Source organism: Onychostruthus taczanowskii, unplaced genomic scaffold (assembly GCF_017590055.1).
Source record: "Onychostruthus taczanowskii isolate IOZ18803 unplaced genomic scaffold, ASM1759005v1 scaffold49, whole genome shotgun sequence".
Lineage (NCBI taxonomy): Eukaryota > Metazoa > Chordata > Aves > Passeriformes > Passeridae > Onychostruthus > Onychostruthus taczanowskii.
This window is the reverse complement of record NW_024502458.1, coordinates 3608018-3628227: the sequence shown is the minus strand read 5'-3', so window position 1 is coordinate 3628227 and position 20210 is coordinate 3608018. Positions and strand designations below refer to the sequence as shown.

Sequence of the window (20210 nt, the reverse complement as noted above, 5' to 3'; positions counted from 1 at the left end):
TTAAGTTGGTCTGAGTCATCGATTTATTTTCTGGACATTTGGGCTTTTGCTCATTTTGTTTTAATTTTGGAAGCATGTCTGGAGTTTAGAAGAAAAATTCCCTTTCTTAGATGCCACTATATAAGGCTTCCAACAAAAAGCAAGTAAAATATAATTATTAAATTAACCATATGCATAACTGTTTCTGAATTTTCTTAGCAAGAGTGATTTTTAAGAAGAAAAGGGAACCATGATGAGGATGGTACCGAGCAGATAAGGGCAGGATTTTTCAAAGGTGATGAAAGTATTTGAAGAAGGTGAGCTTTCCATATCCAAAGAGAAATGTCGGTGACCATTTGCAAATTTCATGAGTTTCACAAAGAATAGAACAGCAGTAATATGTCATTTTTATTGATTACTTTGGATAGTCCTAATACTGAGACCCAGTAGCATTTCTGAAGTCTTGGACAAAATATCCATTAAAAAAATAGAAATTAAAAAAAGAAAAAATAAAAAAAAAGGAAGAAAAAGAGGAAAGAGCAGGCGTCTGTAAACACCAAGTGTGTTAGGACAGCCAAGGATCATGACTTCGTCAGTGGAAAGTGTGGGTATCCAGCACACCACAAGACAGATAACTTGAATTAAATCTCTGCAAAAATTCTTTAAAAACATTTTAAAATATTCACTGACCACAAATGGTCAGCAGTTCACTTCTAGGACTGATCCACCAAAGAAAACTCCTGACATGTAAGGTCCTCAAATGTTGTGCTTAAAACAGTACTAAAAAACAAGCGCACATGTCTGAATTCTCTCTGTTCTCAGCTGTGGCAGGCTTAAAACAAAGCCACAAAAAAAAAAAATTGAAACTCTCTATTGATTTAATACAATATAATGCACACAGATTCTTTAAAAAGAACCTAAAACAACCATAACTAAAAAAATAAATTAATTAATAAAATGGCCACACAAATTGTTTGCCCATGTCCACTTATAAAACACAGTATGTGAAGGTTTAAGTTTCTTTACTTCACAATGAATAAGCAGGAAATTCATGGATTTGTGTGTGTAATACTTCAATATACTTATATTCCTATATAATTATTAGAATGATAGAAAACTTTAGAGGGGAAGTGTTAATCTATTTCAAGTCAATATAACAGAAAGTGTTCAGTTATTATTAACTCATGAAGCTGGATGGAAAAAAATAACAAAACAAAAAATCAGAAAAAACACCACTACTTAGTAATGTAGTAAGATTTTTCCTACTGTATACAGAAATAGTAATACATATGAACCCTTAATTTTTAATTTAGATAGCCACCAATATCCCCCATAGAGAGAGAGTACAAACAGGTGCACATGACAGAGAATAGATGGAAATGTATGAATATACTACTCTTTATATAGATGTTCATTATTCCACCATGCATACATAGAAATCTTTGATCTCTGAATGTTCAACTATGGTCTTCAAGGAGGAAACAAGAATGGGAGGCACTTCATAAAAAGCTTGTGCTAGAATTGTGAACCGAGCTTGGCTGAAAAATGATACTGTATACATTGCTCTGAATCAAGGTCAAAAGTGAATTAGGAATCCAGGCCCTGAGTAATGAGGGCTTAGCACTTAGCAGAAATGACATGCCCAGTTTCCAGCTCAGAAGTGCCAGCTGACCTGCCAACCTAGCATTCCAGATCTGAAAGGGAGAAATCTGCTCTCCTCGCTACAGACAAGATGTGTACTACTAATTATTGCTCCTAGAGGCTTATGATGAGCTACAGTAGGATAGTTGTCTGGAAGCCAATTCTCAGCACAGAATTCGGGCAGCCCAGGCTGTAAATCTGCCTCACAAAAGTAACATGAGCAATATTCAAAAAGAAAAGTCTTTTACTTGAAGGGGATAGAAAAGGAGAGAAGCAGTTAGACCATACTGTCTAACAGAAACTCTTCATTTTGAGCTGTGAAGAGCTTTTATACTTGATTGTACTGTAGGATACTTCCAGAGAAAAAGGCCAGTAAAACAATCCTTCAGCTCATAGAATAACTAAGATGAATATACCCAAGTTATCCATGAGGCCCTACAGTCTAATGTTGTTGATTAAATTAGACACCTGTTCATTTCTGACCTCTTCTGTCTTATGAGAACACATGTCAGCAAAGTCTTTACATACTCAAATTAACTCTAAATATTTACAGCATTCTTTTCTTTTCCAATTACAATTTTCTCATCAGTTTTCTCATTTCCAAATCATTACAAATTAAGACACAGGAGTGCCTTGCTGTACAAAAAATGCAAATACTGGACCACAAATCCAAAAAATATCTTGTTTATCCTGTAATGTTGGTAATCTGTGTTCAGACTACAAATAAAGCTAAAAACATACACAAGGTATATCCCTGTGTGAGGCACCCGTGTTCCCACACCATACACAAGACATGACACTGGCTGAAGCACTATTATTAAAGAGAGATTAAAACAGCTGTACATTATGCTGAAGCACTCACTCTTCCCTTTACAAACAGACGGTCCTGGATTACAAGCAGCACTTGACCATTTAAATCACTACAACAACCAGATTTAACCAGCTGGGCCATATTCTCTTAGGCAATGCCTGTTGACCTCCTCAGTCACAGCTGCTCAGATGAGATTCTCATTAGACAACTTATTTTCAGGAGCCAAAGGAGTCTGATTAAATATATCTATTTAGACATGATAAAGTCTTCCAGTATATATTTCTTTTTCAGCGTTATGAGGTACAAGAGAGACAACAAGGAGCATATAAAGTAAGCATAGCAGACACCTAATATCTGAGTGCATAGCGCAAAGTATTTAAGTGTTTGACCCCAACAACGTGTATTTCTCAAATTCAGATGATATGGATGGACCAGAAAGTTTCCATGTAACAATTTTCAAAGAGACTTTTCACTGTGCTGGCATGGGGGTTAGATCTGTGACTGGAATTCTTGAGTTCTTTACTCTGCACTTAACTCTACAATCAACCTGACATATGACTGTGTTATCCCAAATCCCACAGCTACATCAGTGGTCAAGGAGGTCATCCCTATAAATGAGGCTATACATATAATATATAACATAACTACTGTACTCTTTTAAAGGAGATGTGCAGGATTAAAAGCCCCACACCACAGTATACACTTCAGTAGAAAGACATGCCTTTTCTCCACTACATTCATTAAACCCATTATATTATTCTCTCTATTTTTAAGGAAATCAGCAGGCATTTTTTCAATCTGGGTAAGCAATTTTGTGACAGGGCAGGATTTAGTACACAAAAAGCTCTTCAATTTCATTGGCTGCATACTGTTTTAAGACAAGAACTGAGTAGAAACATATTTTAAAGGATAGATGTTAAAGAGCATCATGTATGGTAATTGTGTGATCAGGCTATTAATTTAGGTTGTTCAAAAGACACTGTAAGATGTAAAAAGCAATTTCATAATCTCAGACCTCATTTCTCCAACTGACTGCACAGAGCTAAAACAAAGTTCAATCTTAACATAGTAATTATTTTTAATATTTTTTTTAATCAAACAAGTAGGGAGAGTACTTCTTTTAAATTCAGAGAAAGTTCTGAATACTGAATTGGGTATTCAGATCTGTTCTAAGAATTTTGATATTCCTGGCCTACACTGAAGTTTAGAAACATTGAACTTCCTAAGTGTAGCATCTTGAAGAATTTCCAATCTTTATATTAATTATTTTTTCTGCCTTAGTTTCTATGGTACCTGTCATATGTTCATTAATTATTTTCTGTAAAACTTTCTTTCCTGCAGGAAATGGTGGATGAATGGAAAAGAACTTAATGCAGAACCATAAAATCATCACAGAATGGCCTGGTTTGGAAGAGACCTTAAAGATCTAATTCCAGCTGCGGTGCTGTAGGCAGAGGCACTTTTCATCAGACCAGGTTGCTCAGAGCTCCATCCAACCTGACTTTTAAACACTTACAGGGAGGGGTGTCCACAGCTTCTCTGGGCAACCTGTGCCATAGTCTCATCAGCAAAGAATTGTCTCCTAATATCTAATCTAAACCTAACCTAAACACAAAGATACAGTCAAATACCTTTGAACTTGCAGGCAGACTTTAGAATAGCTTTCCATTACAATGTGGTCCATAAAAGGCAAGATTATTTTATGGATCAAAAACGACCTTTATTTCAGCTGATGAGAACACATAGTATGGAAGGCTCTGACTCAGAGAGAGGGATCTCTCTGCTCTGCACTCTTAGAACAACCAGTATAGACCAATACAGGGGAAGCACAGAAAATTCTCAAGAACCCATACAAAAATAAGCTATGAAACGCTCGAATCCCTATGGATAGATACTATGTTTAAACTTTTTTGATGCACATTTTTATTAGCACACCATCCAGTACACTCCTGGAAAAGCCTTAGCTGTGGTGTCAATATAATCAACAGCAACTCGAGCACTCCCGCAGCAAAGTACGAGCCAAGACCTTTGATTAGCATGGGGTGTCGAACGACTGCTACCGACTGCAGAAAACAACTTTGCCAAAGTAATATTTAAAATAGTTTTCCTAGCCTAACCACCAAATCTAAGAAAGCAATTTTTAAAAGAGTGATCTTTACAGCTGAAAACAGACAGATGGTAGTAAAGAATCTGGGACATTCTCTCTTTAGAGATGTTTCACCAGCTTCAGAAAGGACACCTATAGAACACACTGGCATTTAACAATTATGCCAAGAAATTTGGAAGCCTACTTACATTAATACATGATTTTATCCCATATTTAAACATATTATTGTATCAGCTTCAATTTTAATTGAAATCTGCATTGCTACATGAGGCCAAGGGAACTTAAAGTGCAGTGTTTGAAGTGCACATATAATGAAATTGAGGAGGCAAAATAATTCTGAACTCATTCCTATTTCAAAGAAAAAAAGAATCACAAAGTTCTACTGTCTTTTCGCTCTACTGCATTATAAATATTCTTCCTGGGTTATTTTTAATGCCACAAAACTGAACTGGTAAAATATCTAAGAGAATCCACACAGATGCCTCCGCACCTGTTTTTCTATTTCAGAGCCTCCTGCTCTCACAACTTCCCTGATTCAAACTCACGTATGAGCTCACAGACTAAAAGGTATTGTTGCAGAACCAAGTGAGACTTCATTCTTCTTACCAAGGGGAGAAATTTTTGTGGTTGGCCCTGACTGTTTGCACACATACACTGATAAATTCACTCTCCAATTCTGTTTGTTTCCTACCGTGGCTCAAAACCTTCACAACATTAATGAAAGTATCTGAATAAGAACTGGCTACATAAACTGCCTCAGCACTCAAAGATTTGTCCTCATTTTTATCTCTGTTTTAATACTTGTAACAATATCTGAGAAGACTGGAAAAAAAAAAAAGATTTCTTCCTCTGTAATTCTAGCTATATAGGTCAGAACTATGTACTTTTACACTTAAAACTGTTTCCCATTCTCCTAGTTACAGATGCTGGGTTATTAAAGTGATGAAAGATGAGAATTTTTAAGGCAAAACAAACCAGCTCATGTTTTATTCATTCTTATTGTTAAAAATAAGCATTTGTCTTTTAAAAGAAAGAGAACAAATACAAATGAAGAATATCCAGAATATCCCTCACAAGTCCACAGCCAGCTAAGAATTCAACATAACCTTTCAAGTAAGAGTTGAGTTTTCACCAAATCCAACATTCTTCCTTTGACTCACAACCAAGACAATTTTAAAAGTTTTTAAAAACTGGCATATTTGTCTAAAATCCCTGATGGATCTCAAACTACCATTGCCATGGAAACCTGTGAACAACTTTATCCTAGCCTTTGCCAATTATGCAGTTTTATGGCCCTCGATACCCAACACATCCTTTATGCCATAAAAATTACAGGGGTGGGGGGTGGGGAAACTGCATCAATCATATCCAGCACATACCTTCTTGCTCAGTCCTGGTCATTTCTTCTAGTTTCTTCTGCTTCAGTGTGTCCACCACATCTGCTAGGCTTCCCTTGCGGCGCTCGGGCGTTCCAAAATTAACACTGGTCATTAGCTCGCTGCGGTCACGACCTCCTTCGTCGGGCTTGTTTGGTGAGGTAGAGGTATTTCGGAAGGAATATAGGGAACATAACTTATTACTCTCTGACTCCTGCAAAGAAAAAAAACAATGTCAAAACTTGGGCTCTTCTCTCATGGCAGAAGGATCTCAGGCAGGCAAAGGCTGAAAGCACTATTTGTGATACTAACAAGCCTACACCTATCTTTCAGTCTATAAATTGAGTGCTATTATTTGAATTTCTTTGTTTCAGTGCTTTACATGGGCACTTTTGTCCCTAAGTCCAGTGCTCTCCATGTTTCTAACACTCATACTTCATGCCTGAGATAATCTTTATCAAGGATTTCCCTCGTCAGGAGAAAGCCACTTCAACACTTTTTAACAATGCATGTGTAAGGATTTTACAGATTTCTTTAATTCCTTAAGTAAGGACAATATACATAGCACTAAGGAAGAAAGTACAAGCAAGGACAAATTATTCCTGGATAAATCCTCAGCTAATGGAAAACAGCATAACTTTAAAACTACAGAGTGTTAGGCCAACAATGACTGAGGAGGAAGGAATCTACTTCACAGTTAAACAAGGTTAATGGTATGTACGTATCCATGCACATTCACAGTCTTTTGAACTAAATTTAATTTTTTTTAAAGAATGCATGTTACAATGCTTCTGATAAACAAAAGAAGATCTTATTTTCAGGCCAGCATCGGCAAGAATGAGCAAGGAAATGAAATTATGGCAAAACAAACCATGTATGCCAATGCACAGGTATCAAGAGCACATTTATAAGGTGTTATATAGTCAGAAACATAGAAGTTAAAAGGTTTCATCTCCTTTGTCAATAGATAAGGCTTATTTGAGCAAAAATTTTTTTAAAAGGCATCAAAAAGAAATGAGTAATGACAGTTCTCTTCAATTTTGTGATATCACCCAACAGTGAAGCCCTTCCTGAACTTCTCTGGCTCAGAGTTGTCATTCTCCCAGTCATGCTTGCAACATTCACTGCATCTCTACTTTCACAATTTTAGCTAAAAAGAGAAGTTGTTCTTGGATTTGTCCTCAAAAACTCAACCACAAGAATTTTTCACACACTTCCCTTTCCAAAATTACTCTTCTATTTTAATTTTTAATAATTCCAGGCTGGGAGTGTTAAATATTTGGGGCAAAAAAACTATTGTTTTTTTTTAATGTTTCTTTATGGTATGCCTAGAAATGTTAGTGTGTATATTAGATTCCATGAAAAATACTTTGTTTAAAATTTAAGAGCAATTATAGTGGCAATAGATGTAAATATTAAGAAGCTAATTAATAGTCTTGTCAAAAAACCATGCTCACAATGCAGAGTGTTCCCCATAACAATAATATTCCTGCTACTTTATGAGCTGAAAATACCCATCTGCAGAGCACTGAAGAAAGTCTAGAAATCATTAACCATCAGCAACACCACAAGACACAAATCTTTGCTTCAGTCTGGAACAGATTAAGAAGTAGCTGTGCAATGTAGCAGGAGGAGCAAGACCAACAATGAGCAAGCTGGGTGACTTGAGGCTGGGGACTGTGCAGGAGGAGGTGGTGACACATCATCTTCAAGCACAGTGGTCTGTGATCAGCACAGCACTACTACCACCACTGGAGAAGGAGGCAGCATTTGCTAGGGATGTTGCAAACGTATTTTTTCACTAAGACAGAAAATTAGAAGACACTATATCTCATTCCACTGGTAGCAGCCCCTCATCAACACAGCAGGAGTGACAGAGGTTTTGCAGGCACGAACAGAAAGAGAGGTGACATGGAATAAAAACTTTATCTTGTATTTTTAGCAAATAAATGTTAACTTATTTTTCACTCCATCAATTTGTATTCACTGAAGAATCAAACGTCACAGGGAACAGCACCTTAGACCAGGTACAGAGATTAACTTATTTGGCTGCCTTTAAAATGGAAAGCTTTCATACATTTAACTCTTTCTAAGCAAAACTACTTTGTATTTTTCTTACAATGGAGATGGAAAGAGCACCTTTAATATTTTTCAGATGTAAAGCCTGAATTTCTATAATCCCTTTCCTCAATGAAGAATTAATACTACATACTTCGACACTTTCACCTTTGAGGACAGTACAAGAACAACTTAGTAATTTTAAAGGTATTTTTTCTCAGGAGAGCAACATCCTCTTACAATACATGAAGCATCAGGCTCAATACAGGGGTTTGCATGCTCTCAGCAAGGAACACTAAATCTATTGTTTAGGCCGGAAACAAGAAGATAAGGCAAATCTGTGGAGTAAGTAGGAATAACGGAATGTTGTTCCTCCTGATAACCTCTCCTGCTCCCTGTCTGGATGCATACATGGTCCAGCACAATGTTCCTTTGCTGTAGTGAAAGACTCCCCTAGTACTGCCTCCATCAGCCACATTCCACATTCACCCTTCTTTTTCTTGCCCAAAAGACTGCAATATCCACAATGGAGACGTGGCAAGTTTAAACTCCACACAAATGATGCACATTTATGGAAGCAAGGCAGAATGGCTGCCTTTACAATATGAGGGTTTCTCCAGTTAATGAACTATTCTATATTGTCAGGTTTGTGGATAATTAAAATGTAGAATAAAAACAAAACAGACAATGCATTTGTAATATTTCTGGATCTATTTAGGAGCATATTTTATTGACCTCACATTAATGGCTAACTAGACAGATAAAACACAAGGGGCAAGGGAAATATTCCTGTTATTTTTTACTCTAGAAACTTGACTCAACTGTACATGAAGGGAAGTTGATACTGCAGCATTCAGCTTGTTGAAAACGAAGTAAATGTTGCAGCAAATTTATGAAGGATTTTAATTTTTATGATGGACCTTATAACCTTTTGCAGACCATTGGTAGTGGCATGTCAGGCTTGTCCCAGCACCTCACCCACTACAAGACCAAAAGTGCAACTATCACATACATCAGATGCAGACACCTGACTCTCAAAAATTAATTTGCACTGAGCAGCACACAGAGACCCTCCTAATACATCCAGATATCCTCTGAAAAATCTAGTGGATTGTGTGTGCTCTCTGAAACAAGAGGGATATCACCTCTGCAAATTGTTTCTTGGTCCTCTTGCTCTAATATATAAAACACTTTCCTTAGAAAGTCTGGAGTTCAGATGGAAAAGGACCACCACGCTTCCTAAAGTACAACAAGCCCAAAAATTCATGCTTAGGAAAGGAGAACCTGGTCCTTTTGAACATGAATATGGAGCAATTCAATAAAAACACATATCTTAATAAGCTTTTTGATGCCATCTTTTACAGAATGAGGAATTCTCACTTTGTTTGATCTGAAGAGAGAAAAGAAAGGATGCCATTAAGGGTTTTTTTCATGTATTTTCCAAGATCATGGAAGAGGAAGTAAAGACAAGAAAGGTGCCTAGCCAAGATCAACTCAAATGTTCTATTTTGCAAATTCCAAATGAGAAATCCATCAGCACTGATGAAAATTTTCTATGCAAGTCAGCTTTTCTCAGCATCACTGATAACAATAAGAAAATTAATAATAAAATATGACTGATATGAATATCTAGTATGTGGAGACAAGCTGGTGCCCAAATCAATCCAGTAGCTCCATAATACACTGGACAAGGGATATATCCCTGGATTCTCAGGTTTAAAATTCATGTATTTCTGTAAAAATGGTAATTTAAGTCTAAACTTGCAACAATGTCTTAAGCACATGACATTTCCCTTTGAAAGGTACATTTTTCATGGTGTGCTATTCTCACCAATTTCAGTGATTTCCAGGTAAGCAGGGGGAAATATGGAAAATATAATCAGATAAATAGAAAACATTTAGTCTATGGATAAAATATTTAACACAGGGCATGCTTCTTCAGGGTGCTACTGTTTTTGCTGGATTTATAAAGCTATCCTCCCAGCTGCACAATAATACTGGATAATAGTAGAACTATTTATACCTGTACCAGAATGCATAAGGGATTGCACAGGGATATTTGTCCACCACAATGGAGGCCTTTCCAGAGTGGTCTCTAAAAATTGGCAAACCATAAAGTTTGAAGACAGCTTCTTAAACAAAAAAAGAACAGATCTGAATTATTTTCTATCTTAATCTTTACATGCACAATGATTTTCTATGTTACTCTTTACTCTTTGCCTGTGTCAGGTAAAAATGCTTAAAGTTGCAAAGCTGTTTAGTTGCAGAGATGACTAACCCAGAAAATCTTACTGCTCAACACCTGAAGAGACAAACTCAGTTTTGGACCACTATTTCAGCTGCTTACTATTCAGCAGGGCTAAAACTAAGTCTATTTTTGAAACATTGGCGTTTCATATCAATGTAAATAAATGGCATTTTTCCTGTCTACATTTTCTTGCCAGCTCATTAGCACAGCCCAAATTTCATTACTGATCATTCAACCCACCGTAGTTAGTGTTTTCACAAAATTCTCTTATTATAACAGCTTAAATGCCCATATATAGACACTAAAATGTAAGGATTAAGTTCAAAGTGTACAAAATGGAGAAAAATAAATAAATGTACAAAAGACAGAAAACCCAAAAGTAGCAAGGCATGGACACTGAAACACTATGGATGACTTGTTCAGGGATAGATAGCCCCTGCATGAAATCATACTTTTACTAAAACCTCCACCTTTCTTGCGTGTCAATTGGAAAACAACATGAAGAGTTCCAGCACAACATGGGAAAAGCTTTCCTAGGTCTATCCTTGACCTTTCTCATGTTAGAGGGACAGTATACTTTAACCAACCTCAAATTTTTGTAATGTATGTGGTCCAACAACATTTTCCTTAGTCTTACCAGCTTTCCAGACTGCCTGGTGTAAACAAGTGACCTGTCGGCTATTTCTTTTAGAGTTGCTGTGAATGGCTCAAGTACAGCTTTGGTAATGGCAGGAACACTTCTGAATAATTACAAACTTGGTGAAAATAAAGACAGGGACTCTGTGACTACGCACATGGTATTTTCTTCACACACCACAACAATTCCTTTAAAACTGTTACACTAAGATAATATGTAAAGATAGTTCAGTAGGTCTCTTACTCTGAGAAAATTAATTTTTAGCAAGTGCATTCCTAAATTTCACAAGTTACATGGGTTATATTCTTCAAAAAGATAGCTCATGGTTTCTCCATAAAGAAAGGAAAATCCTTAGAGGTTCTTAGATGTTTCTACTGAAAAAGGATTGAGCAAATAATAATTTTCTTGTTAGTATAAAAAAAATTTTCTTGTGTAGTTAGATTCTTATAGTTCAAGTAACTCATTTTCCACCAGTGCTCCCACTGGTTTTAACAGGATAAATGAGTGAGTACTGCTGAAAACTACATAAATAAAGGTATTGATAACTGATCCAGTATTTTTCATATTGGGAAGCTAATATCTACAGCAATACCTGAAGGCTGAACCATGAACCAACTTGTTCACCTTCTATGAAGTCTTTTTACTTCCAAAATAGAGCAAACAGATGCAACATTACAGTTCTGTCGGTGAAATATTACAGGCTAAAAAGACAATTCAATATTCTTGCTCCTTCCTCCAAATAGCCAAGGTACAAAATAAGGGGGTAAATCTGGCTTAGGAAAAGATCTCTGTTTGGTGTCCTCCTAAGGGTTAAGGACAGACCAACAGCCTGGTGAGCTGGATTCTCTTGTCAGGAATCTTAAATGGGGGGAAGTGCACAGGGCTGTGGATTTTAATGGCAGCATTTACATTTCACATAGGGAGGACGGATCCTCTGGAGCTCTCTGAAGGTGAGAAAAGAGGAAACCTTCTGAAATGAAGCTGAGGGCTGTACAAAATCAAGGTCACAGTGTTAGTTACCAATTTAATAATAACTGTGATCAACTTTGATTGAAAGTTGACGACTGCAATCCCACTTTAATAGCCAGAGAGAAAACTGTTTGTAAGAGTTCAACTGAAATCACAGGATGAATGGCCAAGAAGTAGAAAGCAAATATTACTAACATAAAATGTGTTAGCTGAATTGCTTATTTCCATGTGGATGAGGCTTTTCTGGTATAAAGGGATATTTATCTGTCTCTGCATTGAATGGGACACATGTAAACACCCCAGGAAAGTTGGATATCCAGAGTGGTTTTGATTCCAAGTACTAGAGGCATGCTGGCACTTGGAACTAGTCTGGAGTTAACATATAATGAAAGCAAATGTTTACAAAATCATTTCCAATCACTACATTAAATATGGTTTCCCATTTTGAGGAATTTAATTAAATAGAATTAAAATAAATTAAAAATCTAAGTGATCATTTCCAATTCTCATCTGATTAAGAAAAAAACACAAAAGTTTTATTAAGAAAGATTTATTTAAATCCAAGGCTTGAGAATGACTGCTATGAGCTATTGAGAGAACATCATTTGTTAAGTCTCAGCAAATTATGCTAGTGGGAGGGCAAATGGCAAGTAATGGAATAAAGCTTCAAGTCTTTTACTCAGCATTTACTCTGATAAAACTTATACTGATTTCGCTGCCGAAATACAGGCTGAATACAATCTGTAAAGGGCTTGTATTCCATCTTTTATACGCCTCTAAAAACCTCAAGAAGAATCAACACAACAGTAAGCTCTATGCCAAGAATAATATGTTAAATTGAGAATTAAAAAAAAAAAAAGAAAGAAAGAAAAAAAGAAAGAAAATAACTTTAGATCAGAGGTTTGAAAATGAGATGTCATAATAATCTAGTATATTTAATCCAAGTATGGTCTTATGAAGAGGCCACTGCAAAACCAGCTGTTTGGAAGGCATAGGCAGGGACGTTTTGTCTTGTGTAAAATATATTATATTTTATATTATATTGCTTTACTGCAGCAATCCCTTGCTACTCAGGTGTTAGAGCAAATCAGGTGAGCCAACATTGGGTACATGGATTTCAGAAGGTTACAATTTTTCAGCTTTGTGTTTCAAACCCTTCTATTTACAAACAAGCAGTTATTTGAAACATGTTGACAGGCATTTTGCTCCATTCCACAACAGAAAAACACCTCAAATTTTTTAAATACAATGAGAAATCACTTCTTTATGGCAATCAACTCACCCACAAATGATACTCATAAACTCATGTGCTTTTGTAAGAGTTGGATGCTAAGGATTTCCTTAATTATCCAAATACCATCTGTCCTAACTCCCTGTGTTTACGTTTGGTAATAAATCACAACAATATTGCGACTTTATGCCCTGCACTTTGGTTAAATGCTCTTATTAAGGAAAAAGTAATGGACAGCCATTTACAAAATGATTATTTAGACTTACATTTTCATCTAAACTGAAACTGAAGAAGCATTGTGATCAGTCCCAGCTGATCAGCACTGTTTACCTCTTGGGTAAATAAGGACACATATTTTGTGATGCATGCTCGTCAGAAGTTGCCAAATAAAATAAGGATTGTGTGGCTTGGATATTCCAGACCACTTTGTATATATCTAACTTCCCCCATTAGGTCATCTTAATTGTCCAACTTATAAGTAGGTCTATTGTAAATATAAAAATAAAATTTGTCTTTATGTTTTTAGCAATATCAAATGCACATGAAAATCCTCCTCTGTATACAGTTACATGACAAGTATTACATGCTTTATGTCCCCCTTTTAGCTTTTGCAGAGGAATGCACACAGGAAACCAGCCTGCTGCATAGAGTACTTGTATTTCTTTAAGGTAAACACTGATGAACCGTTTGGAAGATTGAAATCAAAACAAGAAATTTATGAGACATAAAGGTATCACATAAAATTGCTGTGAATTACAATAACATTGGCTGAATCCCAGAACAGATAATCCTTATAAACATGCAGGAATGTTATAAACTGTATATAATGTCAGTGATACAGTACATTAGGAGATTCATATTACACTTGGTGCTGTGTAAGTCTCAGTCCCTGGGTTTTTCATAGTCTCAAAGATTAAAATAAATATATGTCGTATCTTTCCTTCCTCCATGAAGATATTTTATGTACACAGTTTTATTATGCTGAACAAAGATACCAAAGTCTGTTTTTTCTTGAGCTGTCAAAGTACAAAAGAAATGCAAAAAGTCCTTGCACAGATGTAGTAAAGTGCTGGATTTTATCTTTTGGCAGGTGCTCAATATGCAGCCCACATAATCACATGTTAATGACTGGAGTGTGTTAATCAGCATGCATACCTGATTCCTTCTTGCCCAAGGAAAAAAAAAATTAACAATTTAGAACGTGTTAATGCTTCTACTTTTGAAAAAATTCATGTCAATATACAGAAGTGAATTTAAAAGTTTTCAGAAATTGCTTCATAAAAATAAGAAATGTTAAAATAGGAGAAAGGAATAAAATTACTACAGATTTAGATGAACATAAACCACAAGTCTTTTGCAAAGAACTCAGGTGATGATTAATTCTGTTTAAACACAGTTCACTCTAGAATATAGGGAAAGGTTTAAAATAGGCTGTGCATTTAGAAAAGAAAAATTATACGATGTCAAAATGAAAATAAAATAAATAAAACAAGCGTGCCAACAGGAACAATTACTTGATTCTTCTTCAAATAAAGTTCAATTTTATATTTCACCACCTCCACTAAACACATTATCCTGCACGCTTCTAGGAAATTGTTTTATTGTTTTTAATATGAAATGTTAACATCTTTTTATGCTAAAGATAGTAAAACTAAGTCCTTGATATTTCAAACTTTTAGACATGTGCTTAATATTATAGTTGCCAGTAGTTCTAATAAAGTTAAGTTAAGCACATACCTGAATGCCTTGTGAATCAGAACAACATGCTTGAAAAATAATTAATTCTATCTTTTCTGCAATATATTTTTCATAGATGTTTATTTTATGGAAATAAAAAAAATACCATATCCTCAGCTTTTACACACCCTTTAATTTCAGCCAAAACTTCATACCCATGCAATTATATATGTAGGTATTTATCTCTTTAGTTAGATAAAAATTCTAATGCACTACCTGGCATGCAGAAATAATATCACAAGCAGAGTAGGATTGCTTTCGATGATCACAAAACTCAGATTTGTACATGTAAATAACAGCTGCATGAGCAATTTAGCAGAAACAGAATTGCCAGAGTTTAGGGCATTTATGTTTGATGCATTTTATATGTTCATATTCAGCCCATAAAGGAACCAAAAATAAAATTTCAAAACATGTAATTGTATCTATAACTTTCGAGAATTTGAAGCCATGAATTTATATAACAACAAATTCACAGTGTTTAGCATGTGTAAATGTTTTTCAATGATCTTCCCTAAACACCTGAGTTTATTTTCCTTAAAGGGAAGAACCTCCAACATGAGAAGTTAATAACATGGAGCAGGAGGTGGGGGGGAGCAACAGGATTGTGCCTGTTTTATGTAGAGACAGAAGCACCAAAATATTAAGACCTTTAGGATACCACCTATTTCTGTCTTTCTGGTGGCAGTAGCTTTGCTAAAGCTATATAAAGCAAAATGTGATACTTGGTGATTTAAAATTATTTTAAAAGGAACAAATTCATGTGATATGAAAAGATCTTCAGTTTCTCTGCTGCATATATAAATTTGCTCTCAGCACTGCTGAGATGTACAGGCAGCCACAGTGGAAAGGTAGGAAGCCTTTCACTCCTTTGGCAAGAAGTCAACAAAAGATAGAGTCCTGACGTAATTATGAAATATCTGTCAATGCTGCCATTTGAGATAAAATCCAATGAGATACAATTAGTTTCTAAATCCAAGGGGTCTCTGAATGATGTTACAAAATGTACATGGAAACACAGCACATATTTGGAGACAATTAACTTAATTTGTGTATGTATCTGTGTTTGGTTTCCCTCGGTCCCAGGGAAATAACACCTGTTGCTGAGACTGGATTTGCTGCAGGGGTTCCCTGTAAGAGTCCCTCCCATCCAAATAACAGCAGAGCAAAAGAGCTGTGCCTGCCCTCATCCAGTGCATGCACACACTGTCTCACTAACTCCCACTGCCAACTGCCCTGGGGTCGTGGGCAGGGGGGGAAGTGTGTCCAGTGGCCACCCAGTGATCCCAACAGTGCCTGTGAGCTCCTCACAAGCCCTGTTTGTTACACCAGGATTGGGGCTGGGAAGAGAACTTAGCTCTCTGTGGGTTAGTTACTGTTGGGAGCAGATGAGAAATTGTGCATTTTGGAGAAAGGGCTCAGATTTCTTTAGATTAAAGCTGCTAAAATTTATTGTTCATGAGTCCCAAGTCCAGCCTTAATAGCATGGGAATACACCACCCCATTCCTCAAAGAAGCTAAAGTCACTTCTCCATCTAAATTAGCATTTTCTTGCTGGCCCTGCTTTCTCCTGATACTTCACAGCAAAAATTTAAAAAACTTAGTAATTTACCTCAGGGGCTTTGTGGGACTCTGTATGAAGATGGGGCCATTCCTGATTCCCCAGTGAGCAAACATATTAATATTTTCCATTTCTCTACATGCTGGCCAATAAATATATTGCAAGGATACAACAATTGAATTGCTATTAAATTTAGCAAAATTAAGTATTTTTGGCCTTTCCAGCACATCCTCTCTGTTGCCTTAACAGAGACAGATTGTGGATGCAATGTAAAAAATTTGACTATTTTCTTGCCTGCTTCTCGCTGTCTCATTGGACAAGGCACAATACTTTCACCATTATCTTAGTACCACTGTGCCCTCTTCCCTACAGTTTACCACAACTAATAGATATGGCCTTAGCCTGAAATAGGTTTTATTTTCTAGTAGGGTTATAATCAGCAATAAATACCCAGAGAGCCGGGTATTTTATACTAAGTTACAGTTAGAAACTTAAGTATAATCTTTGCAGCTCAGTAATATGAATTTACAGAGATCTTTGGGTTGCTTTATCTTCCCCCCGCTGTAACATCAAATTGGCTGGTGAAATGATACTGGCAGTATAAATCATTACAGGTCTGACGTTACAGTTGTTACACATTGCTGAATCTGTCAAATGAAAAGGGAGCACAAAGGGAATTTCCAAATGCAGCTGCTATTTCCCATTTGTTAAATCCTTTTATTACACCATATAAGTACACAGCTGGGAAATACTATAGAGTAGGAGTTAAAACAAAATATTTTGGCTTCCAGACATTCAGAATACACAAAGGACTCAGTGGAAAGCAATGCCTGATATCAAAAGGGAGTGAAAGTTTGAAAACATTTCTAGCCAGTGTGGTTTTTTTCTGATAATGAACAATGTAGTTTAAAGGTATCTTACATTACAGAAAGTGCTGCGTACCATAAATGTTGGGTAAAAACCCAATTTTTTTCACTAAAATTGCCCTCCTACGGTATCTTTTCTAAACTTGAGATCTGCACAGCCCTCGTAGCAAATTATGATGCATACTGTGTGCTCTTTCAAATTCCAGTGAACTCCTTAGTAGTTTTAAGGACAGAAAGGATGCAGGATTGTGCTCTTAATTAGATACCAGATAAAAGAGAAATTTTTCCTCCCCATATGTCGACACAGCATTCTTTGAATTTACTATCTTTTAAGCAGACAACACACATTATTGATGCATTTTAATGACAGCACTACTGTCTTTACTTTCAAAGTAAATGCTATGAACAGGTGCTTCTTCAAATCTGCTTCTAAAGGATCCGTCTGGGAAAGGTCAGAAAGTGCTTACCTTTGGGGAATTTGGGTTTATTAAGTAAAAAAGCGGTCCCTGCCACAGCACCTATCTCAGAATTGCCCAACCCACCTTCTGGAATCTGTCTGTCTGGAAAGAAATGTCTCTCCTCCCTCTAAGGAGTATGAACATGTTTTCATCAGGATAGTTGTAGGCTCCTCTAAATTCTTTCTTAACAATATAAATGCCTGCTTGACTGAGATACTTCAGAGAAACTGTCTGCAATGAATATAGGCTTACATGTTTGCTCATAAAGAAGATATTTAAGTGAGGAAAAAATAATCATGAAAAATCGAACATGGTGCTTAAATGAGAGTCCCTCAAGGAGAAAAACAAAATTTCTCCACTTCACTGTTGTGGTCTCACAAGCTAAGTCACCTAACTGCAAATACACTTGGACCTTGCTCTGTACATTTAGAGCTCTTTTAATTGCAGCCAAAAAACATGTCTTAGAATTTCAGTCTTCACTGGTAGCCAAGCCTTGTAAATTAGACTCAGCTTTGAGCTGGGAAGAAAAAAAAAGATCCATTTGGTTTAGCTGAGAGCTTGTGAAATAAGGTTGACATATATCCACCACCAGATTTAAGCCTAGGGACTTGTGGAAACTGCTAATGATTTTCAGGACATTCATCTACATGGAATATTTACTGGAAAAAGGAGATAGGAAAACCAGAGTGCTAAGTCCCTCAAGCAAAGTTTATGCACCTGTTCTGAAACATGAGAGGCTGTGCAGTGATTCGTGCCTGTCCGGAGGTACAGCGAGTGTTGACATGACAGTGCAGCATTAGGAAAGGAAACAGAGATTGCTCTCTGACACTGGGACTGCAAACCCCTCCAGAGCAATATGAGCACAAATGATCACACTGTACAAGGGCCAACCATTTCAGCTCACTCCAGGTCCAAGGAACAGGCTGAACAAAAAAAAAAAAAAAAAAAAAAAAAAAAAAAAAAAAAAAAAGCATGGAGAGGCTGCTGGAATCTAGGAGTTCCTTTCTCTCTAGGACACGGAGTAATTTTATCTATGATACTGGTGTCCTAATATCAAAATTCCAAGAGTGCACCTGCCTCTCTGAATGAATGGAGAAGTAGCTGATGAATTCACAGATTAACTTTTTCCATCAACAATCTGGATCAGTCCTTTCTAGTCTGCATGCAGCTTGTCCTCCTGATAGCACAGAAGTTAAAATTATTCTAAGGCCCTTATTGCATAACTTGGGCAAATGAGTGACTCTCTGTCCAAAATTCTGCATATAAGCCATAAATACAATTTACAATTTACCTTTCCAAATTGCTAATCTATAATATTTTTAAGTGATTTTGCAGTGGAAGTTTTGCCTTCTTCATGACAGTCACCCAAATACCTAAGAATATTTTAGACCTGACAGAAATTTCTGCACTGGGTTAAATTGTGCATTATAGATTAGACAGCATTTTTCTGGTTTGGTTTGATCTCTTGAATCAATTGGATTTTAGGAGAAAAAAAACCCCCAACATTATATTAACAAAATTAATCTTATTGTAGTGCTATTATTTAACTAACTCCAGACATGATAATATGCACAAAGAACTCTGCTATCTCTGTTGATTAATGCATTAGAATTATTATATCTAGTCAAATTTGAAATGAGTGCATTATTTTTAGTGGTGCTAAAAAAATTCTGCAATTGTGCTAAAATTATTTAAATCTGCTGATTTGTACAGGAAAAAAAAAAGATTTGCTGGAAAAAAAAAATCTGCTCGTAGATATTTAACGGAAATTGAGAAATTTTATGAAAATGCAAATTATTCTTTTTAAGGTAATTGTCTGAATTTAAGGTTTTTGAAAGTCACTTTCAAGAGAATCTGGAATTATGTTCTACATTTACAGAGCACCTGGCTGCTCCACATACCTTAGTTCTGTGGAACTCTGTTTCTGAGGAATACACACAAGGAAAATAAATTGACTAAGATGCTCTGCCCATTTAGCCTTTATTCAGCCTGCCCATTTATTGCAGAGTTTTGGGGATTCAGAGACAGAGCTACAACCACTAAATAAATTATATTTAGTCTACTGAAAAGAATAGGGATAATAATTCTGATCATTTCCAACGTCACCTGTGACTAAGTGGTGATCTAGCTACTCATAACCACCTTTCCCCCCCACCAAAAGTTCTAACTTCCTAAAAGCACAGTAGGATGTTTGTGTCACCTAAAATGCCAGCTTCTTTTGAGTCATCTAAAATGCCAGCTTCTTTGTTGCCATATAAAGATATAATATTCTACATTTGGTAGCTCTTGTTTCTGAGAGACAAGTAAAAAAAAATACATTAAAGTTTTTTCCTTCAGCACAACACTTTGCAGATGACAAACAGTTGTGAGCTACATCCTCCTGTCAGAAATTAATGCTTGAATATATGAGCTAGAAAGGTTATGACATAAATCAAGGTATGAATGAAAACATGATAAATAGATGCATTTCCTTTCAGAAGGTGAACTCATCAAATGACCTCATTCAAATAGACCTGTATACTTAAGTAAAT

At 36.1% G+C, this 20210-nt stretch overlaps 1 protein-coding gene across 12 annotated transcripts in view; it reads right to left on the bottom strand.

Moving 5' to 3' along the window:
• Nucleotides 1-20210, bottom strand: part of SOX6 (SRY-box transcription factor 6) — a 369109-nt gene that overhangs the window by 210519 nt on the left and 138380 nt on the right. For all 12 annotated transcript variants that reach the window (XM_041415103.1, XM_041415104.1, XM_041415107.1 and 9 more), the window contains one exon: nt 5918-6128. In XM_041415103.1, the coding sequence (XP_041271037.1) occupies nt 5918-6128 (211 nt within the window). The remainder of the gene's footprint in view (nt 1-5917; nt 6129-20210) is intronic.